General features: G+C 38.9%; 3 protein-coding genes across 4 annotated transcripts in view; all 3 read right to left on the bottom strand.

The window, feature by feature from the left end:
- Nucleotides 1-17,562, bottom strand: part of ppp1r37 (protein phosphatase 1, regulatory subunit 37) — a 43,337-nt gene extending 25,775 nt beyond the window's left edge. For both annotated transcript variants that reach the window (XM_031727123.2, XM_031727124.2), the window contains exon 1: nucleotides 15,725-17,562. In XM_031727123.2, the coding sequence (XP_031582983.1) occupies nucleotides 15,725-16,460 (736 nt within the window). In that variant the 5' untranslated portion in view covers nucleotides 16,461-17,562. The remainder of the gene's footprint in view (nucleotides 1-15,724) is intronic.
- Nucleotides 1-26,323, bottom strand: part of LOC120432856 — a 520,225-nt gene that overhangs the window by 68,662 nt on the left and 425,240 nt on the right. The gene's annotated exons all lie outside the window — the stretch shown is intronic.
- On the bottom strand, nucleotides 18,642-19,406 carry LOC116310362 (late histone H2A.2.2). Its single transcript, XM_031727125.2, has 2 exons — nucleotides 19,359-19,406; nucleotides 18,642-19,148 (listed from the first exon to the last, which is right to left on the bottom strand). The coding sequence occupies exon 2, from the start codon at nucleotides 19,116-19,118 to the stop codon at nucleotides 18,702-18,704; it is 417 nt and encodes a 138-aa protein (XP_031582985.1). The 5' UTR covers nucleotides 19,119-19,148; nucleotides 19,359-19,406; the 3' UTR covers nucleotides 18,642-18,701.

Raw genomic sequence — 26,323 nt, 5'->3', positions numbered from 1 at the left:
GAAACACGACTAATTTCCACCATCATCTTCAATACAACAACAGAGAACTGTTTGAAGAGTTCCAGAAAGTTAGGGCTAGCCAAACAAAGGTTGCTAATGTTAAGACAAAGAGCACAGCAGTCCAACAGCCGTCTCTGTATCAGAGTTTTTCAAGTGGAACTCCATATGAGAAAACGTCGAAGCGGTACAAAGAAATAACAGAGGCCATTACACATTTTTTTGGCTAAAGACATGATGCCTATAAATACAGTTAGCAGAGAGGGCTTCACCAGTCTGATACATAAAGTGGACCGGAGATACCGCATCCCCTCACGAAACTACTTTTCCCATGTCGCCATTCCACAAATGTACGAAACATGCCGCAAGATCGTCATGTTTGAACTGAGCCAAGCTGAAAACTACGCAAGCACTACAGTAAAGTTTCCTCTCCAGTGTTGACTTACATCATAACTACTTGGTGAGTGGTAAAATGATGAACAACTGCATTGAGATAATTTGCAGTATAATTTAAGTTATTTTTATTTAAAACTAATTATAGAGACCGGGAAGGATGTCTTTCAGAATTCAAGCCTCAGAAAAATTTTTATGGGGGCAATGTTTCAATGTTAAAGTGCACTTTGTTGTTACACTGCTAATACAGCAGCTTTCTTTAAATAAAACTGTTGCAGTAAAACAGAAATTATGTATTCGGGTTTTTTTTGTTTTGCCATTTATTTTATCGCAAGTCATATCGTTATCGCAATATTGATCATTTCCCACGGGACACATTAATCAGTTGGTTTGTCATCCAAGAGCTAGTATAATTGTCAGACTACTTAGTATTTTGAAAATTTGTTTTTAGATAATATCATTTTACACATCTCATTATAATAATATTTCACTGGGTATATGAATTGTCTTTTCAGCAGTATTTCAGCATCCATTCTAAATACTTTTAGCACCTGTAATATGAATGCAAAAGCAGGCATACAATCCAATCCAAATGACAGAAGTTGATTTGTCAGTGTGTTATTATTTTTAGTAATGCCTAAGTAAATCAAATAGAGTAATTGTAAATAATCTGTGTCAAAGATGCAAAGAAAGCAATGTAAGTAGTTAAATGATTTGTGTGTGCGAGAGAGAAAATTAAAGGGAAAGTTAAAATCACGAGTACAATATGAACACTGACCACAACAGGAAAAAAGGACCAAAAAGCAGTTTGACAGCAGTTGTGCAGCAGAAACAGACACAAACGTGTTAGATGAGGACAAACAGATGTATTAAAAACTGGTCCACAAAAGCACAAAGCTGCTCAAGTACTCTGCATTAGACAAAAAAAATAATAACATAAATCACGTCACAATTTTGTTAACATTATTTTGTTTTATAATCATCGGTCACTGGAAAACTGCATGCACCAGCCTTGAACAGTTAGCCATAAAAGGTCAAAGACTGTGTAGTCTCTTTAGTCACGTTAAAAGAAAACAAACAAAAAAAAGAAGTAAACAATGAAAAGCTGAACTTCTTATCACAAGTCAATGTAGCTATGGATGCACATGATTTGCCGACTAAACAGTTGAAGCTTATCAAGTTATCCCCACTGGTTGGCACCAAAAACACTATCTGGTTACAATAAGCATTATTTTACTCTGATTTACAACAGCTGTTAACTCTGGAGTTATGTGGGAACCTTCATTAGCTTTGGTTCCAGCCTGGACAGCTCATGAAGAACTGCAGCCCCAACAGACAATAGCCCCTTTTCTGCTCTCAGGGGTCCAACAAATATGAACTGCTGAAGCAGCAAGGACAAGAGCCCTCATCTGGCTTCAGAAGTGCAAGTTTGTTGACAAGTTGACCGTCTTAAATGTCGGCCTTTAAGATGGGGATGGGAGCTTCAGTCCTGCTTAAGTCATGTGCCCTTAAAAAATTAATTCTAATTACTGCTGTAAAATATAGCCGGCAACCACACTCTCCACTAGACTGCTGTTAAAAACTGACTAGAGCCCATGACTGGATGAGGATGCCCTTTCATTACAGTCATGTCTTCACTTCAGTCAGAATAGTACTCCATCCAAACCTTGATACTTCTGTAAAGCTGTATCTGGATATTCGACTACTCTGACATTAGTGCAGTGAGTGTGTGCCTACAAGAAAAAAAAAGTAAATAAGCTGGTGTAATGGTTTCAAGGTCAAGCATTCCATCATTAAATACTGAAGATGAGCTGTAATCAAGCACCACTTTTAAGTAGACTTTCACAGGTTGTGCTTTAATTTGACCCAGTTAAACTAATTTACATTTGTGCATCACCTACAGAAAGTATCTGGATCTGAATTTGTGAATTCCTCCTGGATGCCACTTCCACCACTGTGTAAGAAAGCAGTCTTGTAAATTTCTACAGTACATTATGTGCGCTCCAATGAACACCGTGTCCTTGGAAAAGAGTTATTGTGCAGAGTCGCAGTGGAGCAAGTGTGTGTAAACATTTCCTGAGGGAAGGTGGGGTCTGAGGGTGGAGAAGGCCTCATGCTTACTACATAGTATTTTCACACATTCATTAGAGACAGAGAAGGGATGAGAGCGATTGAGATCATTTACCACTAGTTTACAAAATAAAAAAGAAGGTTATGCAAGGAGATTTACATCAAACACCTCAAAAACAAGCAAACAGACAAGAAAAGTACACAAAAACTTAAAAGGAAATACATAAGCAATAGCACAAAGAGACAAATGCAGAAGAGACATTTGAGTGTCAGAGCTACAGCTGTTGCCTGTGTTTCTGCATGCCTTGGTCTTCATTTTATAGCACTCCCTCCAGTGCTGCTGGTACATGTATGGAGGGAGTGGTGAAGAGGAGGTCCACAGGAATAAGAAGTAGGGAGGGGAAAGGACTGCTCCAAACAACATCTTTGTAAGCCAAATTAACAGTTAATGGTATGCAGAAGTTAATGGTGGGCAAAGAACAAAACACACACACGAGAGGAAAAGCACACAAACAGTAAGAGAAATGCTCTCCCTGTCTAGAAACACAGCAAAAACAAAAATGCATACAAATAAGGAAAAACATGTGAAAACAAGTGCTCTCGGATACTGTGTGGGAGCAATGGACTTCATTAGATAAGCAAGAACATTACAGATAGACAAGCACAAAGTTGTTGTGACCCTTAAAAAAAACATTTTGTTAAATGTGCATACTGTATCAAGTATGCACAGTCGTGTGTTGATTTCCCAGTTCAACGCCCGACTGGCTGGACCTTTGCTGCATGTCATTGCTCTGTTTCCTAATATTTCCAATCCATTTCCACCTTCTGAATACAAATTAAAAAAATGACTTTGCTGCATTTATCTAGATCCTGGGAATTCTAATATTCTGTTTAAACCCTTGCTGAAACGGTGGTTATCTCAGTAGCTAACAGCTCCAAAGATGATAGACGAGGGGCAAAGACATTTAGCTACCTTGATATTTCAGGTGTCAAGACAGGACAGAGAAATGATCTCTGCTCTGACTTAGCAAGTCTGCTCAACCAAGCAATCAAGCAGCACGTCCCTTTTACTCTGTTAATGTCACACACTTAATCACTGATTGCTGCCATAGATAAGGTTGTGAGCAAAATCAAAGGGAAAAAAAGCACCCAGCTTACTAACTAAGATCAACAGAGGTGAATTAAATGCTGCAGGATTTATGATTAAGAAAAATGTTGTGTTATAAAAGACAAGGCTGCGGGTAGAGATTTACTCCTTATTAAACATGGTGAACACCATCATCAACATCAAGTGGGAGTAAAGAAAAGCCAAATATATCCTCTATAGAATTTTACACTGATGTTTACAAGATGACATGTAAGCCTTCACTCAAATAACTCTCAAATTATTTTCTTTATTTCTAATCGTCACACGGATGCTTATCCCAAGATATCATTTAAACTGAACCAGATGTAGTCAACAGGAAATGAATCTAAACCAATTGAACTCTTTCGTTAAATAAGTTCAGGATAATGTGGTTCCTTAGGGCATGCCACTGTTAAAGCCAAGTGCAACACCAGAATGCCAAAAAAAATATACAGGGAATTCAGCTTTATCTTTACCAAGTTCTTCAATAAACTGTGTCTGTTTTGACAAAGCAATACAGATGAATGCTTAAGCTAGTGTGGAAGAGCAGGGTACAACATCCCTATCCCCCCACTCCCCCTAACCAATAAGTCATTATAGTCTCAATCACTAAATTCAGGCCCTCTGTTAAGTGTCCTGGTTGGGATTTTGGAGATTAGGACACTGTCAATAAGACCTGAAGGCTTAAAAAAGCTTTTTGGGTCCATTGTGTAGCTGCTGATTGACAGCTGAGGTTGACAGTTTAGTCTGCTCCTGCTTTCCTCTGCTGCTGGACTTGCCCTGTCTCAGACTTTCAACACATTTGTTTGAGTAAACAGTGATTTCTGTGATCCAGACAAGCAGTTCTACTGTGCTTGTCAGTAATAAAAAAAAAAAAAAAAAAAAAAACTGACAGGAAAATATCCCAGTATTTAGGTAAGGTTAATATTTGCACTTGATTACAACAACTGCCTTTTTTTTGCACAAAGTAACCAGAATAAGTTCTGCTCTGTTACTTCTGTGCTACAGTGCACAGCCAGCAAGGTGTCTTGGAACAAGAAAAAACAGCAGGAAATTATAAATCAATTACTTAACCTGAACAACTGGAAGAATTGCAACAAGTACAGGCACATTTGTCTAGAGGGAGAGTTCACCACTTAGATTAATTCAAAGCCTTCTTCACTCAGGCACCGAATCTGAGGACTATTCAATAACAAAAACCTGCTACTTCACTTCCACACCTCAACTGTCTTGGAGCTACAAAGAACAAAGGAAGAGCAGACAGACAATTTTCAGAGCCAGTACTTCAAATAACACACTTGAGGCACAAGGAATTATTTTGCCCACAGTATTCTGCAATTTAATGCAACTATAAAACCATCCATTATTTTTAAACTCAATTACAAAAATCTAGCAACTTTCGATTCTAGCTTCAGGCAACTGAAACCTCAACCAGCATGCGATAGGAAGGGTTTCCTTGGTACAGGTTACCAGTCAAGATGCTAGTACATTCTACGCACAAAGTTTAGCCACCTTTCTACTGATGAGAGAGACTCACAAGCCATTTTCACAAGTCTTGACAATATCTTTTCTTTTGTATTTTTTTTAAACTACATATGCAACACCATGAAAGTCTTCCAGAAATAAAGATAATTTTATTGATACCACCACCACTAGTACTCTTTTTGTGATTGCTTATAAAGGTTTTTAGCATGAAGACAAACATTTTCTAATTTCTAAGTCTGAAAACATTTCTTTACAATCTAGATTTGCACAACTCCAAAACTTGCAAAACTTATAAAAAACTTACTTTAACTGATATCCATGAGAGTTATGAAGTGGAAAAATATGAATGTCTTGACAAAATGTTTACATAATCTTCCTTTTACTCTGCTGGCCTTCAATCTAAACTATAAATTATTCTTTTGTATATTTACCCAAGTTTCAAAGTAGCAAAGCATTAAACTACTTTGCCATTGTGTGGGTAGGTATTCAGCTTTTAATTTTAGGTTTCCACTATGTCTGCTTTTCTTCTTTATTTTTAATGTGGAAATGTGTAATAACTGTTAATATCACTCACTATACTAATCATGTCATTTCAGCTCATGTTATTGTTGCTAACTTAGTGCATTTGTGTGTCCCTTAAGCAACTTTTTTCTGAAAAACAAAGAACCTACTGACTACTGTTTTTGAGACATCTGTGTACAAGATGGACATACCTTCAGTGTCTGAAAAGTTAAGCCAATGCAACAGTGCCTTAAGCTTGAATTTTTGTCTAATGGCCAGCAAGGCATGACTGAACTGGTTGCAAAAGGAAGTCCAGTTGTATGTAGGCCTACAGGAAAATGACCTCCCTTCTTCTGGAAACTTAAAACTCAGGAATCAAAGACAACCCAGGTTAATCTTTAGGCAGGCCTACATATGAATGGTTTTACTATATTTAAACTGAAATGAGGGCCTGGAGAACAGTTACACATAACAGACTCTGTATAAAAGAGCATGACCCCAAAAGAGCTGTTTGCACAAGCGCAGTTTGGTGGTTTGTTACCGACCACACTGTGCAACATGTGAAACAAAAAATAAAGGTATCCTGCTGCTTCTAACTGTTTTCCGCCAGTCTCCTCAACTTGTATAACTCAAATCAGACACATTTTTCTTCACCAAGTCACATCTAGTGCACATCCAGTTTCTGTTACTTGTCAGCCTCCTGCAATTTAAGTATGAAAACTTAACAGAAATTACATCATTATTAATAAATGCAGCATCTAAAAATACAGGAGATCTATTCTCATTTGTAGCTGCACAACATAACATTGCTGCAGTCAAAGCCTCTACCACCACCCACAAAAGGTCAGAACGGATCGACCCACAGAGAGCCCACAATGTGAGCGTGGGCTTTAGTATCAGACTTAGTTTGAGCTACTCTTACTGGGACAAATGAACAACCTGAATAACGATCATGAACATGGCATGCTATTATATAAGATGTAAAGCATTTTTAATTTGTTAAAGAATTTTTAATTTGTTTCCACACAGAGCAACTGTGTTTCTAAGGCAAGGTAAGAAGCTATTTGTTACACCAGATAAAGGAATAGTTCACTTATATAAGAAACATCCAATACAATAAGAGTTATTATCAATTACAGCTACCCAGATCGAGGGAGAAATCAGCCAAGTTTAAGAGCTCTCATTTTTTTTGCAGTTTATTTTCTGTCTGATCAAAAAATCTCGGATAAATTGCTCATGTTTCTTACTGCCCATCTTGCAATTACAAGAAAGTCTGTTTCACTCTTACATCTGTATGCATCTCGTCTGCTGCACACGACTGTGATGAGTGTGAAGTTAAGAATTTATAGGGGACTCAGCCACTGTGCTCTGATAATTTCTTTCCCATGTATTCACACCTGGACAACCACTGTACAAGCCCTACAGACAGTACATTTAGTGTTGTAAAACGAGCTGGGTAATTAATGACCGTCCCATTGTTCAAGCTTTTGGACAGACCTTACTAATTTCACGTGAAGCTGTGTAAAATCACTTGATGTTGAAGCCAGGCCTCAAGGGCCTACACACACACATGTAATTATCATCTTTTAATGCGATTAAAAGGCTTTCTCACCTAGTTAGAAGCAGCTGTCGTATGAAAGTCCTGACTAACATAATGCAACAATCATACAAAGTAATCCAATTATTGACTTTACTGCACATTCTTTAACAAAATGTTCGTTTAGAGCCAATGCAGCCTGTACATAATCTATAACTGTTGAGTAGGCCTGCAAATTTTTTAGAAGATATTTATGTCCAACCCAATATCATACACATCAAAGTCCATTAATTCTCAGCATTCCCATCAATCAGATGTAAGACAAAGAACAAGCAAATTGGCTACAGACACTGTGCTTTCTCTCCTAACTCCAGCAGCAAAGAGGAAACAGGAAAAGACAAGTGTTTGCTTGTGTGCAGAAGAAGAAACGACACTGTTTGCAGAGACAGAGACACAGCAGATTTGGCACACAGAGAGGATTCCACTGAAACTCCTTTGACCCACATAGACAGGTGAAATTCAACACACTAACTTGTTTACACATACTGGCTTTGCTTGCAAAGACTGACACAGCAACTTCAGCATAACAGCAGCATAAACAAAGGCTTCAGATTTGACATGGAAAAAGGCAAAAACTGTATAAGACAAGCTACTGAAGATAAACCTACCACCTGTATGCATATCCAGGTTCTGCAGAGAACGCTGTAACAAATAAAATAAGACAAGACTAATCAAAAAAAGAAAAGAAAAAAGTTATCCTGCCTTTTAGCTGACTTGTTGTTATATTGTGGACATTGCTACCCTACAACAACCTAGAACTAGCTCTCTTGGGGGAAGGCTAAATAAAAAAATCTTTGGAAAAGATCTAGAGTTGATCAATTAGCCAGTATTTATTAAGCTAAATGCGAAAGGTAAAAACCAGGAAACCAGTGTTGACAGGTTACATGCTTTAGAGGAAATTATTCCCAGCTAGCAGCTAAAAATAAAGCTGTGCCAGTAAAGAAGATTGGATACAGAGAGTGGAACACATGGAAGCCAGATGTCCAACAAGCGGTGAAGAGAATTGAATCCATATTATTTCAGGTGTAAGCCCAACACCTTCACTAGTCTTTGGATGATTTGTTTTCTGATTGACCAAATCAACTGAAGCCTGAGAGTTCTTTATAGTTAGTCAGTTATGTTGCTGTTTGCATATTTCTGCACCACATAAAAATGGATAGGTGCAAATGTTAAGAGATGGAACACAGAAGTACTGCCAGTTCCTACTTAACATCCAAGTGCCAGTGTTCAAAATAGCACCCCCCACCCTCCTGCTCCCCTATTCTCCAGGTCCATTCGTTACAATTTCACAGTGCTGTGTTGTAGACAGTGGCAGTAGCGTCATTCACACATGACAACTGGCTGCCTGGTACGTCAGAGGTGTGGCAAAAAGGCACAGCCTGAGGCACTCCTCCAGTTTGCTTGCACAAGTCTGCATGACGAGAGGGTGATTATGCATGCGCAAAAGAGATATAAGTCTGACGCTCACACCTGAGCCGGCGTCTTACATTTAAAAAACAGACAAGCCCAAAGGTTTAAAATGCCACCCAACCCCTTTTTAGACAACCTAAAGGTCCAGTACAAGATCAGATAGAAAAAGTGAGTGAGTTATAATCTCTGGTGTACTCACTGTGAAACCGAGATAAGTATGCAATACAAGCATTCATCGTCTTAACCCACAAGTGATGTGCCATCATACTCATAAGGTGCAATGAAAGTGGACATATTTGAAAGTGGCCACTGCAACAAGGCCTGAGGAAGTAATCTAAGACTAACCAAAACCAATCAGAAGCTCTAATCTGTGTAATCCTGTCTGTGTCGATTATCCTTATTATTATTATTCCTTTGTTGTTGTTGTTGGTTTGCTTTTCTGTTAATACTTCCATTAGTCTGTGTTCATGTACTATGCCCATTTAAAAAAAAAAAAAAAACAGTAAGTGTTTAACGTGACTCTGCCCTGTCCAGCCTGCAACATGGAAGCATTACAGAAGAAAACCCAAACACCAAGAACACTGCCCAACTGTTGTACTAAAGAAAAATACTCTGCTGTTAGTCATAATCATCACAATCGGATACACTACAACGTCTTCTTCTTGCCCAAAAAAATGTTTATTTCATAAGCTGCTGATTTGACATAGTCAAGGAGACTCACCATGCATTGCAAATGTGCATCAGCAGGTGTGGTCAGAACAGGCACTTTAGGGAGTGACCTAAAAACTGCAGGAGTGTTGTGCACTGTTTTTTTAAGTAAGTACGTGTTCTTACTTTTTGATTGCACCACATACTTGAATCTCTAGAGGCCTGATATACATGTTCACGTATTCTGGAAATTATCACATTATATAACCGTTTCTTTACCAGCTCTCTATGTGACGTTGTCACTTAGAGTTCTGCTCTGTCCCAGGTTGTAACTTCCGGGGGCAAAAACTTTTCTGTGGAAAACCTGCAATGGATTCCTTAAAACAAAAACAACAACAACAAAAAAAAACAGGAAAAAAAAAAAAAAAAAACACACAAAGAACCCACACAATACCTGTGCTCACATTTCACATCACTGCACTACAAAGACCTTGAGTGTTTTAGGATTACTTGAACAAACTCTGCAACTGCTGCTAGAATATAGCAGAATATAAAAAATCTTATAGAATTATATTGCTCAACACTGAGTTCCAAATGGAAAAAAATAAATAAATCCTAAATTTAACTAAATCTGCCAGACTTTTTTTGGGAGAGAGTAGCATGTGCTGAAAGGCAAAACAAAGGGATTAGAATGCAGCACAATGATCATTTTATGTTTGTTATCTTCTTTTAATAAATACTAGTCAAAAAAATTTGCAATTCATTTTTGACCTTTCACTACATGCAGATTCCATGCCTTTAGCAATACATGCCCATCAACAGCAGCCCTTCTCTTGATCTTTTCAGTATGACACCAGAAAAAAAACAAAACAACAACAACAACAACCAGTGAAGCCATTCTAAACTGACACCCTGATGACAAAGGATTGAGCCTGCCAGAGAGAAAGCTGCTGAACCAGATGGACAGTTATGAGGGAATGACAGTTGTATGATCCAGTTTTCTATGAGGCAGCATTTTGTCCATTTGTGTACAGACAGAGTAAGCAATACTTTCATTCCAGCCTCCTCGTGTGTTAAAAGAAACAGCATTAGGGAGGGAAGGGCAAGGAATTCCTGTTTGATGAGGACGGAAAGTCTTACATAGACGATTGGTGAGGATCAGAAAACAACACCACTCGAACCAGTATGCCATTTCTAACATTTATAAGCATCATCTGTTTGTTTTTTTTCTTTAAGATACAGTGCAGATTGGCACAAAACAAACACAGACAAGCACACTTGCATAGCATAGACACAGAGAATGCATAATAGATGAATGTACAAACTAAAGACAGCCTAAAGGGCTGACTTTATCAGGTGTTGTCTTATCACATTACACATAAAGATTGTGTAACGTGAGCTGGAAAAAAAAAAACACTGCAGAAAAAAGCATTAATTTTGAACCAATGTGATTGTTACATAGATTTATGAAGGTGTTCGTTTTGCTGATATATGAACGTATTTATTCTTTCTTCAAATAATTGTTCTGAATTCACTATGCATCTTAAGATTTTGAGAAACTTGATGTTAATAACACCCACTAAACCAGATTTAATGATGTCAACTCGACTTATTTAACACCTAAATTTTCACAGCTATTTGTTTCCAACAGAATGAAAAAGTACCTCTGCACACCTAACTAAACAAGTTTGGCACATCACAAGATATGAAAACACTGCTATCACACAGTCCAATTATTACAAAGTGTTACGTTTTGATCAGAAAAAAAAAAATCAGTTGTTAAAAATTCAGCTCTGCTGCTCATGTAAACTGAACTAACTCCTAGGTCTCCAGAGCTTTTGTTCATGCTCTACACTGAAAGCTCTGCTTATCAGTTTGTAACTTGGTCTAGAGCCACAACAAATAACATTTCATGGGTCACAGAGCCTCTAATAATTTGGTGCCAAGTGGGCCTTGGGTCTGACACAGAACAACACGTAGGCCGAAGAGTTTAACTGCTTCCAGGATAATCAATTGTTCATTAACTGCATTGTTTATTGACTGTATTGCAATTAACGAGCTTTAACTTATTTTCACTGCTGAACTATAATAAGGCTGTTACAAATTTCCTTTGTGGTAGCCAGTCTAGAACTGTACCTCTACAGTTGTGCTGTAATAGTAGGAGTTAGAATTTGTTTGGTAATATCACAAGTCACAGTGATTGCTCCATCTTAGAATAAGCTTCCAATGTGACCAATGTGACCTAGTACTTTATGTTTACAATGCATTGCTGAAAAGGCTGCCTGCACTTAAGCTAATCTAGCTAGTCAAAAAAAGAGAAGAAATAGACGGGAAGACATGGAGGAAGGTGGGGAAGACATGGAGGAAGGTGGGGAAGCAAGGCATCATGCTGGGAAGTTCAGAAATCTCAGGATATGATGTAGTATTTGCTCAGGCCTTAATGGAGAGTACAAACATCCCACAGGTTTTAACTGAGCAAGACAAAAAGGGGAAAAAAAACTGTTCTAGGAATATTACTCAACTCCAAACCAAATGATAATTATATATTTTACAACTACCTTTATTTTGTTTCAGACACTGTCAACAAAATCAAGTTCCTGAGTAGACATGTTTACAGTAAAACTCATAATGACTATATTTCACTTTTAAAACATCACGGCTTTGTTGTCCCTCAGCAAACTCCTTGAAGTCAAAGTGTTTCCAAGAAGCTCATTTAGTTTTACTCTCCTGTCTTGGCTTGAAATAGACCATTCACAGCCTGGCGGGAAGTGACTTTGGGCTTTGAGGGAAGGATGGAGGTGTGTCGCCATAATGGAAAGAGGTGGCAAAATGAGAGAATCATTGCACAAAAAAATAAAGAAGACGTGGAAGCCTTCATTGAAAATATGAGTCATGCACAGCCCTATTTTAGCACTAGATCACAACATTAGTTCTAAATAGTGAATGTCAATACTTTTGGGTTAATTCTAAAAGCTGAAGTGCCACAAGAAGGTGAAATATGACATCAGCCCCTGAGAACCCCAAGAGCACATTTCACATTGACTGCATGATGCTCGATCCTTTCACAAGTTTACTTTCTGGCAGTAGTAAACCAGATATCAGTTCCTTTTGTAATACTCAACACCAACATCAAATGTCTTTCCCTCTGCTTTTACAGCCGTAACTCTCACTGTTTACAGATGAAGCTCCAGGCTGTGTGAGCTCATTTCACTTTTATCTTTATGACAGATGAAATAAGACAGGAACCCTGTGAACCTGACACTAGATCTGTAGAAGGGTCCGGACGGACAGTGGCTCTATTGTGACACTGTGCACGCTACTAACGGTGCCTGAGGAGCCTTTGTTGACATTCAGATAAGATACCTTGGGAAGATATGAGAAGCAAGAGTAAAGTTTAAAAAAATATTCATTAAACTGAATACTGGCAGGCTTTTTGGCAATAATGAAGAAAAATAGTGTGAAAATATTTTAAGAGGGTGACATTCTGGTAATTTTCTTGTATTCGCTGCCAGCTTCAGTCCAATGAGTAAAAGGAGATCATTTAGTTTGGCTGGGCCACATTTCACTACCTGCCTTTTCTGTAACAACGGTGCATTTCAAAGTCTATCTTTTTGTTTTTATGTCCTTCGTGCACTTTATGTTCTTACATTCTGCAAATTTTTTCCTTTAGAATTTGCTTTCCTAACTCTGGTTATTTCCTGCTGTCACACAGTAAGAGCTCCATATGTATACACTGTTGTGTAAATAAAATTAGGGGGGTTGTCAGGTTACTTGTAGTGTGGGAACACCACAAGTATGTAGACCAATCATCAGTAAACCCACGAGTCACTCCTGCTGCTCCCTCTTACACATAATCTCAGCCTTTGCATGTGGGGAGTAGCTAGGAGGTTATTATATGGTCCATTTTCATTAGTTTTGGAAGAATGAACAGAAATCTCCTCCATGAAATCAGAGTGTGTTACACCACCCTCTTCATAAAACTAAAATACATAAGGCCATCAGTTACACAAATTATTGCCAAAAGGCAATAATTTGATGAATATATTTCTGGGGTGCACTAACCAATGTAAAAGTTACTCCAGCATTATTCTGTGCTGGTCACTGTAACTCTTTAAAATCACCGGGTGTTCACTATCACTACCTGCATCAACATCACTATGCAGTAGTGTCTCTCACACCAACCAAAGAAAATGGGCAGATCTAAAAGCTTGCTGTCTTGTGAGTTGACTTAGAACCACAATCCTCAAAGTGTGCCCTGTGGGTCTTGAGCAGGATAATGCATCCACAGTTCATGTCACACTGGGACAGCAGAACGTGTCTAAGGGAGCATTTTCATAAATTTAAACTGCTCTTTATAGTAACTAAACTATCATAACATTGACAAATTTATGTGCTGGCATGAAATAATACCCCCTATGGCTAAAACAACAGGACAAAATTAACAAAAACAAACTATTTCTGTACAGAAACTTCACAAAAACTAAAAGTGCAAAAATGTGTGTACGAAAGTCAATGAGAATGGATTCATTTTCATTTTTAATTATTATTTTGGTGACTGCTTTCTCAGCACGACTCAAATGTCTTTCAAATGTCATAAAACATGACACTAACATTGAAACTTCCCAAAAGTGCAGGTTGATACATGCTGTTTTATATGGCATGTATGAAAAAAGAAAATAATAAAATCCACATGTGACAATCTTAAAGAATTTTTTAGTCTTTGTCGACTGCAATTATATACAACATACTTATCAATATCACTGCTTATCACATTTTGTTTAAGAGTCCACTGCTCCAACTCTTCAGTCCAATCACTTCATATAGGACTTCACTAACCTCGAGTGCCTGGCCATCTCTAAATCAAAAGCAGCTGGACCTTTGGAACCTAACTAAAGTACATGATAACTGTCTTTGATAAAAAGTCAACCCCACACTACAGTGATCTAGATACTTTACTGTGCATTGTATGTTTCATAAAGGTACAAAAAACTTGACTAACTGGGTGAAACTTTGTCCCGATGGAGACCAGCTAAAGATATTCATGACCAGTTAAAGGAGGAAAAAGAAAGAAATTATCTTAAGAAAAATATCAACACATCTAAGTTAAACTTGTCATGAAAATGGGTGCAAGATATAATGTGCTGATATAATCAATGGTAACATGGGCGTGAATGTCATGATAGAAAACTGACTTTCTGGGTGGCTTCCTGATAAATTGCAACCAGGGTGTTAAGAAAACAATTAAAATGCAGCTGAACATGAGACAGTCATGTTTGTGCTCATTAAGCTTCCTGTTTTTGTGCTTTTGTCCCCCCCTTGGATCGCCAACTGGCCTACATTTTTGCAGGGAAAAATACATAGGATAGTCACCAGCTTAGCATTTAAGTATATGTGAATATGTCACAAAAAAACTGAAAAACTGAGAGCGTAAGGCTGGTAGTAAGCTTAACACAATTTGTCATCTTCTCAGGAGGCAGTCACCTGTGTAACTATGCCAAATGCCGTCACAGTGCTGGGAGCAAACACCAGCTTGTAGGTCTGTTTATTAAACGGCATCCTTTGTCCACAGCAGATGAAAGAGTGCGTGAGTCATGGTTAGTTCATGATAGAATTTTTTTTTTTAAATGAAAAGAGAAAAAAAACTGTACAAATATGTATAAAAAGAACTAGAATGCAAATTAGACCTCGTAATACCGGAGCAGTTAACAGCAAATTGAAACTAGTACTTTAGTTAAAATAAATTAGCATAACATTAAATGTATTTTGTATTACATTAAATATCCATATAACATATGGACAATAAAAAGTGAAAACTTATTTTCTTTGCAACTTTCAACACTAAAATATTTAGAGGTGGTGCAATAGGTGGCGTCATGCCCTTCATCAGCTTCCCTAAACATGTTTTCCCTGGGTAAACAGGAACCTGCTGTGTTAAAAATGGCACACCTCAAGGTGTGGTGGGACTCCGTCACAATAGTGCATACAGCACATGCCCTGGTCTATATACGGTCTATGGTACGCTGGCTGTTGGGGTAAAGCCAGATAAAGCTGTTTAGTTATATAAGTAATTAAAAAAACTGATCTTTAGTTTGAAAATGGGGCGGGAGTGCAGGTGTTGACTAAGCACTAAACAGACAGCAGTGTGACCCTGCAAGAGATGACAGGCTTTGAAGAAAGAAACAAAAGAACATTCCTCTCTAAGACCGGTGCTCTGGCACGCCTTATATACATCAGTGTCAACATCTACTCGATAATGTTGAAGAATATGTGGGAAATTTAGCAGCATGACAGGACATGTGGACAGAGTCAACTGCTTCATATTTATATATATATATATATGGAGCTGGAGCTGAGGGACAAATTCTGTTAAAAAGCCTTCTAAGAATAAATTCCAGCAAACTACAGTGTGCTGACATGTTCACACAAGCACAACAGACAAGCAGAAATAACTCATTCACACATTCAAACATGTAGAAAAAAAAATAAACAACAATTACCATGTCTCCAGGGGTCCTTTGGCTCCACTGCTCCAGAGATGATATCCTCATCAGAGGGAAATGTCACCCTTTTGCCACTTTTGTGTTTAGTGTCCCCCTCTTGCACTGAGGGATACAATCCAGCTTGATCTGTGGCAGAAGCTTCTATGCTGCATGTCTGGCTTGCATCAGCCTGGCTTTCTGTCGTGCTGCCAGCTGGGACATCCTGAGGAGTGGACACTGAGTCTAAATTACTGTCTGACAGTGATCTAACATTTACAGATTCAGCCTCCAGCACCCCACTCTCATCGAGACTCAGATCCACACCTATGTCCATGTCCCCACCATCATCCCCTTCTTCAAGAACAAGCTTTGCAGGATTATTGTCCTTATCTTCCTTCATTTTCTCCTCGTGCTGCTCACTATTAGAAAAGATAAAATCAGTCGGGTTCACGACCGCTGGTGGGTCCTGGGCACTATTCTTTCCATTTCCATTGACCTCATCAATTTCCACTGTGTTTTGTGCCTGCTGGTTGTTCTCCTCTGCTGCCTGAAGGTTGTCAGTGAGCTGAGGCATCAGGTAAGTTTCAGAGGCCTCCGTGGGAACAATGCTTTGTTTTTCTGTGTTGCTGTCAGTCATCAATTCGGAGATCCGAGGGGTGACTCCTTCTGTATTGTTAGTAGTGTTGTGATCATCGTCGACATTGTTTTTCATCTTGACATTGCACAAATCTAGACACTGCTCTTCGATATTCATGCTTTCATTTCCAGTAAAACTCAAGTCTTTAACTATGCCGAACAGCTGGGATCTCGGGTTAAACAGTGACTAGGAACCAAATGACATGAATAAGGCTGTCTTTGCCCTGGCTCATAACAATACACGCAGATAAATACCTATCTTGACGTTTTATTTATCAACTTCTATACAAGTGCTGGTTTGTTACATCAGGGGGTGATTGAATTATAGATGTCGATAAACCCCAATTCAAAGGTGGCTGCAGTGCAAACTTAAAAATCGGCCAAATAAAGTGCAATTTCACACAACTATTAATAATAGAAATATGCTATACCTGCGTGAAATAGATACGGTTACAGTAATAATTCATAATCGTAGAGAACTTCGCTCAACTATGACTCGGGCAGGTATTCACCATTCAATAATTCTTACCAACCGTGTCCTATTATGCGACGAAAGGCTCCCCGGTCTTCAACACATTTCCAGTAGTATTTAAGAAGAGCAAGACAATCAATTGAAACAAACAAGTCACTCAGGGTGCCTCCATTACGCTAGCAAAGTGAGATTACTGCCCGACAACAAACCCAATTCATCTGCATGAATTAAAGCAAGCTAACGTTCGCTAGCGGGCTAAAGTTGTTGACCAACAATGACATCCAGGCCCGTATGCGGTCGCATGCCCGCTTCTTTGCGTGACCCCGTCAGTTTCTCCCCGAGAAAGTCCATTTTCCGTGTCAAGACGAATATAATCCGACTGTAGCTCTGTCTCACCCTCTGCCGTGCAGCAACTCGGCTCGCATCACAGCCCTCGACCAGCGGCAGCCAGGAAAAAAACAGGCGTCACACTCCGAGCAGCAATGAGCATGTTTGTGTTGCTAACATTAGCACGAGGGAACTGTGCCGGGTTACACGTGCCGGTACCAACGCTGTTAGTTATTAGGAGTTAATGTATAAAATATCCCGACCGCCCGGATTTCGTAACCGTTTCTCTCTCCGTGAAAAGGCAGGCTCAACCTGTTCTCCTCTAGCGTTATCCTTCGCTAGCTTGTTGAAGTCCAACAACTGTTTGTTGTTCACACGTCTTACGTCAGCACGTCGTTACCCACAGGGGTACGTTCAACAGACGCAACGTTACAAGAGCAGACATACACGTGTATAAACGTCTGTGTCCATAGAGCGCTGCAAAACGGCAATATTTTAAAGTTGGAGTGGAAAATCCAAACGTCTTGTTAACGAGCGTTTTGCTTAAAAACCCATCCAAATGGAATGTTTGATTTATTTTTTAATAGTGCATATAAATATTTTTTTCCTTCCATCTGAAACTATACAAATGCAAGGATTCCTTGAAATTAGTAGACAGGAAAAACTCAAGGATACCGAGAATTTATTCAAGGGAACGGAGTACTTTGTTTTGTCAGCCAGCCTGAAATACTATCTGCAATCAACAAGGATGTCGACTGGCAGTCAGGTTTTGTCGTTTTAGTTTAGTTTCTGGGGCATGAATTTAGCCCAAAAAGATGTACAGCGCAAACACACCAAACTGTATCAGACAGTCATTTAGGAATACCACCTTTCAACAGATGGACCAATTACTTAGTCTGTTAACATTCTGGTTATTTCTAGTTTAACTATAATGAACTTGTTGGGTGGAATGAGGCTTGAACCCCAATTCTTAGAAAACCGCAATTATGAAATTCATTCCCATTCACTTCATGTGTAGTCATCCAGGCTAATTTTAAACACCAGGTTTCTAATTTAGATGATTTATTCCATCATTCAACTATTTGTAAACTAGGTAGTTGTCCCTTTTGACATGCCCCAGCCCACTATGAAAATATGTGGGAAACTGTCACTGTTGTCTAAATATTTTTCAAAACCGGAATAGTGTTAAGCTTTTAAAAAAAAAAAAATAATCCACGAATGTGGATGAAAATTTTGTAAGACATCCAGAGAGCCTGTGGAGGAACTGAATCAATACCCTGTACAGGCTCACGGCAGAGTGTGAGTAAGGGCCCTTTTTGTTCAGGATGAACCTTTCTTGGCTACAGGAAGTAGGAAATGAAGCACGTTTCCTTAGCATTCAGAGAAATTTGCACTGCTCCATCCAGCTGCCATCAAGACATCTGGTTCCCTGGATGTCAAGGTAAACTCCCCCAGAGGAGTACTTCCAGTTGGCTAGCTCAAAAAGTTTACAGACAAGGATAATTTAGAAGTTCACTTTATTATCATTAAAACACTTTATAAAAGTGGTACCATTGATAATTAAAACTCTTGTGACTGGACATCTTTAGCAGAGTTGTCATCCTTTGATGTTTTGGTCTTCTTGGGCAAGAGGCTTGCCTGGATATTTGGGATCACACCACCATCTGAGATTGTGACCCCTGCCAGCAGCTTGTTGAGCTCGTCATCATTTTTCACCGCCAGTAAGATGTGCCGGGGAGCAATGCGTGACTTCTTGTTGTCACGGCTGGCGTTTCCCGCCAGCTCCAGGATTTCAGCACAGAGATACTCCAGGACAGACGACATGTACACAGAGGCGCCGACTCCAATCCGCTTGGCATAGTTGCCTTTCCTGAGCAGCCTGTGAATGCGGCCCACTGGGAAAGTAATTCCAGCTCTGGAAGACCGGGAAACTGCCGATTTTGGTTTGGGTGCAGCCTTCTTTCCCCGGCCAGACATCTTGAACCCAAGTTTGAAGACGACCAGTAACTAGAATGACCAAGAAGAAAATTCAGCGAGTCTTAAGTCAAATTAATATTCAGCAGTGCTACGAGAGGTGCGGTTTGAAACAAAGGTAGCAACATGTGTAGACACTAGAGTTAACATAATCTTCAAATGCACAATTTAACAAATAGGATTATGCCACTTAAGGGAGCAGGAGCCCAAACACCAACATTTAATTCACAGCTAAACACTCACCAGTACTTGTGAAATGGCAGCTATCCACTGAGTATACAGGATGCTCCTTTTATAAGAGCAGGGAAGGGACTGTTGATTAATGACACCTGGTAGTCTTTTACACCTGTGTGAGCTGATTGTTAGGGTCAAATGATGGCAACATAAAAATACTGCTAATTCAACAGTTAGGGTGTAAGACTGGTGGTGAAGTTTGCAGAACATGTTGATATATAACATTTAAATTGGTAGTAGTGGTGAGTAAATGAGCGAGTGAGTGATTGAGTGAGCGGGGAAAGGGGGCCTTGCAAAAATAAATACATAAATAAGTTAAGCTTCAGTTGCAGTGAATGAGCATACCTCCAAGCAAAAGTTCTATAAAACAGGCAGTGCTGGTGTGCTGGTTTAAAAAAACAAAACAAACCAAAACATTATGCAGTTCCAGCAAACAAACCATGAGCTTGAAGTATTTACATATTTGTGAAACTTGTGTGGTCGCTATATTATAATTCATTCTGAATTTCAGACTTACTAATGCACAAAACTATTCCCTGAACAAAATGCTCATGAACAGCTCTCACTCACTCTTGCTGATTTTATTTATTTATTTATTTTAGAGCCCTCATTCACATTTTACACAGTGCTGTGCTTGTGCTTGATGCATAATGGAAGTCACATGTTCCAGAAGTTAAAAACAGTTAGAGTTTACAAATAGTTGTACAGAAAGTTTGCTAATGATGTGATGATACAAATACACACCTACTGGTCACTTTGTTAGGTACCGTTGGCTAATACTGGGTTAGACTCCCTTTTTCCTTTAGATATGCCTTATTCTTCATGGCATTGTTCATCAGTGTGCTGGAAACAATCCTAAAAGTGCATCGCACAGTTGCTCAAGAACATTTAGCTGTAAATCTTCTGTTCCTTCACATCCCAAAGGTGCTAAACTGGACTGGGATCTGGTGACTGTGGTTATTTGAGTACAGTAAACTCATTGTCATGTTCACGAAACTATTTTAAGATGATGCGACATGGTGTACTATATCTCCGGAGAAAACCATTAAAAGACACACCTTCATCACAAAACCATGGATCTGGTACTAAGGAGCCCAATGTGTAACAAGAAAGTAGCCCCAACATCATTAACCTACATGCACCACTCTGAACCATTAATACAGGTTACGATGAATCTATGCTTTCACGTTTTTTTATGCCATATTCTGACCGTGCCATACAAATTTTGAAGCAGAAAAGATTCAGACCAGGCAATGTTTTTCCAACCTCCTGATCTCCAATCTTGGTGAGCCTATGTAAACTACAACCTCAGTTTCCTGTTCTAAACTGATAGGCATGGCATCCGGTGTGGTCCTCAAGGTTCAACGTGCAGTGTATTCAGAGACCGTCTTCTCCATACCTTGGTTGTAGCGAGTAATTATTTGAGCATTCTGGCCATTCTCATCTGACCTCTGACATCAGCAAGGCATTTTCCCAGAGAACTTCTGTTCACTGGATATTTTCTCTTTTTTGGACCATTCTCTGTAAACCCTAAAGATGGCTGTATGGGAAAATCCCAGTAGAATGTGAGTTTCTGAAGTACTCATACCCATCTGGCATCAGCAAAAATATCAAATTCAAAGTGACTTAAATCATCTCTAGTCCCTATTATGATGCTCAGTTTGAACTTCATCAGGTTGAGTTGCTGACAGGTGACTAGTTCACTAGATATTTGTGTTAATGAGCAGTTAAACAGGTGTACCTTATAAAGTGACCAGTAAACGCAGGTCATATTAATTTTGTAACCCCTGTGTTTTTGTAGAATTGCCAGAAATTATGACATGAGGGTGGCAGGACTGGTTTTGTTTGCTTTGAATTTCTGGGGTTAAATGTCCTGAACGCTGTTTTATGTTGTTCAATATGCTGTTAAATTCATTGGCTGTGTGTTTGAACAGGAAATGTTTGATTCTAATTGTTTGGTGCTGCAGGAGAATCCGTTTTTTTAGAATGTGGTGTGAAAATTAAGTTTTGCGGTTGATTTTCTTGGACAGTTTTAAAAAATGTCTTTTCAGCTGTAATTAATAAACTAACTGATTTGAGAAAAATGTTATTCTGCATGTGTCATCAATAGGACGCAAGAGCTCCAAGAAATCAACAGCAGATGGCAGCACAGACTTCGTTTAACTTGGAGCCTCTGGTAGAACATTGTGAGGCTTTGTCAGTGAGGGAACACTTATAAATTCACACTTATTGGTGTCATGAGCCTCCACTTTATGATTAGGTGCTTGGTGTGTCTGATTCCCAGAGTGCCTGATGTACTTATTAACTGCTTGTGAAGGAGTGATGACTCATCTCGTACCTAAAATACAAGGATTTCATTACAGCGTTCTCAGAAACCAAGGTTTGAAGAAGTCAACTCATTGCTGGTCACTCAGCTTTAAAGGGCAATGTTTTATATCAGTATTTATGGTGACATCTCTTTTTGTAGTTGGAAGAAACATATGATTCATTGCTTTTACAAGATTTTCCAACAATTCCATGGTATTGTAGTAGCTTCTTACATTACATTATAGGTGTTTTTTTTAAGCATATCAATTCTTTATAGCTATTAAAATGCATTTAAGGAGATCACTTTTTATGTTTCTTTTTTTATGACTGCAAAGTTTCGTTTGTAAAAGTTTGAGCTCAGTTTTACGTCAGAGAAAAATAAAGTGCAAACTGAAAAACATATATACATAATCTATTCCATCAGAATTGAAGAGTTCTTCATCTGTGATATGGCCAAAAGCTCAAGAAAATCCATACACACTTTGTTAATGTGACTGTGATACTAGTTTATTGTTTTTTCTTATCTGATAAAGAACTAGAGATCAGTTGTTAAAAGAAATGTTTACCTCACCAAATAGGCTTTTTCATTTGCCTGCTGCAGACATTTAGCAAAATGGAGAAAGAAAACTTTGTCATGTTAATTAAAAGTATTTAAATACATGAGAAATTTCCTTTGATCAAATAATGGGCGGCTTTGTCATTGTCAGCATTTTCACTGCCAAATTTGAAGGCAACACGCTTCATCCTTTGTACTGTTTGCCTTCTACTCAGTGTAGAAGGAGTGAGGGGTGAAAGAGGGAGAGACATTTTGACTGTTAGAATTGACTTTAAAGTATGGCAAAGGGCCAATCAACAGAGCAGTGGGAAGACAAATTAAGCAGGGACCTTCCCAGCAGGTCGTCCTTGGACAGATTGGATGCAATTCTGTTTAACCTCTCAACATCCTCCTGACACCAGGAGGACAGAACGGGACTCACAGGCCGTCACAGAGCAGTTCACAATACGTACCTCTGCAGCCCGACTTTCAAGTGAAGTATGTTGACAGCACACACATGGAGCTGTTTCTTACCACAATTCATTTGCGTTCAGTCGAGACCTAAGCAGTGTATAAGACTGTAAACTTTAGCTTTTTATCATGCGAGTTGTCATCATTGAGAGTAGCCATTTGTTTTTGTGAGGTTCTCCTGAGGATCTTTGTCTGGATGAAGGCTACAGGCCCTCTGTATTTATTAGCAACAGTAGCTACTAACACTGAAGTTTGCAGTCTGCTGCCGAGAGAAGAGGAGAGATGAAAGAAAGAGCAGAGGAAGCCGAGAAATGATCCAAACATACCATTAAACTCAGAGATTGACGGCAAAACCAGACACCAAAGCTCCTAACAAGATTCCTTTTGTGTTTGCTAACTGCCAGTAATTTAAATAACACAGCTTATCACTCCCTTGTATGCCATTTTTCATAAAACTGACTTTACCGTTATGTCTTAGCCTCTCCCTTTGCACCGGGCAGGTGGATAGGTAAATAGTTAAGACAGCCTCACTCTTTTTAGCTGACACACAGAAGCCTGTTTCTCTTTTCCTGGAGCTGCAATAAATCTGTAGATGTGGCTTTTAGGAGGATTGTGCTGTTACCCCGACTTCTACTTTTTCCTCAGCTTTATGGAGATGTCAGTGGAACCTGTGCCTCATCTTTGTACAGCAATCAATCTTTTACAACAAACTCAAAGGGTCAGTGACTTCTTTTGTACGTGCAGACACGCTCATATGATTATATACCCACGAATGAGTGGTGTGATGTCTGAATTACTGCCGGTTTTGAAAGGGCAATAACCCACAGAAAACGACCAAATGTTGGAAATTTTTCATTGTGACTGCTCACCTCTTTCAGCAGATAATAGCCTATTCATCATTAACTACTTTTCTCTCATTTATATAGTCCCACATGACAGCGACATTAGCAACATACTCTGTCTTGACAGCAGAAAAAAAGGTGGTGGATCCATCTGGCCCTTCCAGTAATTTGAAGTTAATAATGGGACAATTAATGTGAGGTTTCCACAGTAACCGGACAGTGAGTCACTCTCTGGATCCACGTTAATTATGAAACCTTTTGGACACACACAGTGCAGCCGGGTGTTCAGAGGTCCCAAGATCCTCAGGCGCTTAAAGTCTGTCGCTTCTTGAAAAAAAACTTGCCTACAAGGCTTTGATTGTTTTTCCATAACTGTTTCAGCAACAGTCTGGGCTCACTCCTGTTAAATAAAAGAGAAACCGCTGCGAGAGACAGTTATTTCCTGAGTTAAATCCTGACATTCTGTGTTCATTTGTTTTATGTGTATTATTTATGTGATAATTATTACCCATACTGTTTCAAAGTATGTGTGTGTGTGGGGGGGGTGTAGTTTATCGTACAAGAATGACTAGAAACTGGGGGCAAGAGGCTTATCTGAACATGCATAAATGTGCAGGTACCAGTGGAGGGCCACAGGCTTGTTGTTTCCTACTATTTTCAGTTTTTATATACAGCTAAGATCTTAATATTTACAACACAATTGAGAGCAGTATTGATCTTCTCATGTAAATCTCACAAGAAAATAATTATGTGTCTTTTACTTCCTTTAAATATAATAGAAGTAGAGTGATGCAGCAGTATTCAATTCAATCAATGTTGTTGAAGAAACAGGAGAAGACATGCTGGAGCTGACCTTTATATACATGATGTACTATAAACAGCTGAGAACAAGAAAAGACCACTAAGTTACATTCACACTGTCCACTGAAACAACAGCCTGGTTTAAAGCTTTTGAAAATTCTTACATTATTAAGGTACACTGTGACTCTGTAGTGTTTCATAGATGAAGCAGTAATGCTAATTGTGTTTAATTTGCAAGATTCTGCATTTTCCTATTAATGTCTAATTAATACATCAGTGTTTATCCATTTGTTTATGTGTTTGCGATCAGGTGAATCTGTGCTCTGTGTGTGTTCTCAATATAAAGCATGATAAAGCAAGTGTGTGTGAGCGGGCATATATGTCTTACTAAATTTTCTGTATAACCTTTGAACAAATACAATTGCTATGATAATATCAGTAAAATAACCACTAATAGTCACTAATTAAACAATGTCTTTGTTTCATTTGGCAGGTAAATAAACAAGATCTGTTAAAAGGTTAAAATAAACAAAAATCTTCCTTTATTTTTGCTCTTTATGAGCAAATCTGATGTTTAATGGCGAGGTCTGATATCCTTTAGTAAATGCAGACATGTGTTGACTAACCTTGACTTTCTTGTAGCAGGATAAGCTGTTCCAGGCTTTTTTTTCACATGCAAAACAAATGTTGAACATCCACTTCACTGCATACAGCTTTTTTTTTTTTTTTTTTTTTTGGGGTGATATCAGACAAAAATAATGAACAAAAAGTTGACTGTAGAACATTAATTTGTTCAACTCCGTACATGAGCAACAGCAGCTGTGTGTGAAATCAAAGCCATCAGCTTTGGAATAAAAAGACTTCATGTGTTACTGGCACTGCAGCAGTAGCAGAGCCAACATGAAGCCCTCCTGTACCATCCTCTCCTCTGCTCTCCACCTTCTCATTGGTTGCATAATTTTACATCCTCCTCATGTCCTAAGCCTGCTGTGATGGCTACCATATGTCCACACTGGTTTCCCAATAAAAAAAAATACCATTTCCCTTTTTAAACATTATAAAAACACAGGTTGGACCTCGGGAGATATAAAATCGGGGTAGGATTTGGCACTGAACACCCATGTGTGGGGACTGACCAGCAGAAGACAGGCACCGCAAATCCACTGCCACGTCATTAGAAGATGGGGGAAGAACGAAGGACAAAGAGATTTTTCATCATTTACCCAGCCACCCATCCATCCATCCCACCTGTGAAAAACTCCCATTCCTCCCCTCTTTTAATTCCTCCATCTGTTTTTCTCTCTTTCCTTTCTGCCTCTTTTTCTTTTCAGCCATAACTTGTTTTGGCTCTCTGTCACAATATTCTCCACAGTATTGCTATTTTTTTAATGCAGTTCTCTTCCTGTTCTCTCTCTCTCCTCCATACACCCTTGGTACCTCATCATCCAACACACACACACACACGTACACACACACACACACAGGCATTCACACACTTCATTTCTTTAAATATTCATTTCCGTCTGTCTGTGATGTGTTTAATGGAGTTTCCTGTTCCCAGCCCTCCCGCTTCCCTGAGAACCGCCATGTAGGAAGTGGCAGTCCTGGCAATGGTTCCTCCTGCCCCCTCTGACTGGTCACATTCCCACCTTATAGAAACAGACATCGATGGGGAAGAGAGATGGACCTATGTCATAGAGGTTACTGTCCATTTAATATTAGTGCTTTCTGGATTCCATCACAAAAAATAATGTTTGCAATAGCATTTTCCCACACAATATACAAATCTTTTCTGGACAACCTGCATAACTCTGGTCTCTAATAAACTTAGCATATTACTCTGTTTCACAGCTGGTGGTTTCCCAGAATTTCTCTAATTCTTTTGACAGAAACAATCCCCAGGTTGTCACTGAGGAAGTTATGGCATGTTTTTCCTGAACATAAACACGTGAACTTGAATCTGTAAAGTTTGTTTCACACTGTAAAGTATGATCCTTCATCTGGCAGGGAAAAGAATA

The sequence above is a fragment of the Oreochromis aureus genome, linkage group 14, assembly GCF_013358895.1.
Source record: "Oreochromis aureus strain Israel breed Guangdong linkage group 14, ZZ_aureus, whole genome shotgun sequence".
Taxonomy (NCBI): Eukaryota; Metazoa; Chordata; class Actinopteri; order Cichliformes; family Cichlidae; genus Oreochromis; species Oreochromis aureus.
The sequence above is the reverse complement of the archived record's forward strand: the minus strand, read 5'-3'. Positions and strand labels throughout refer to the sequence as shown.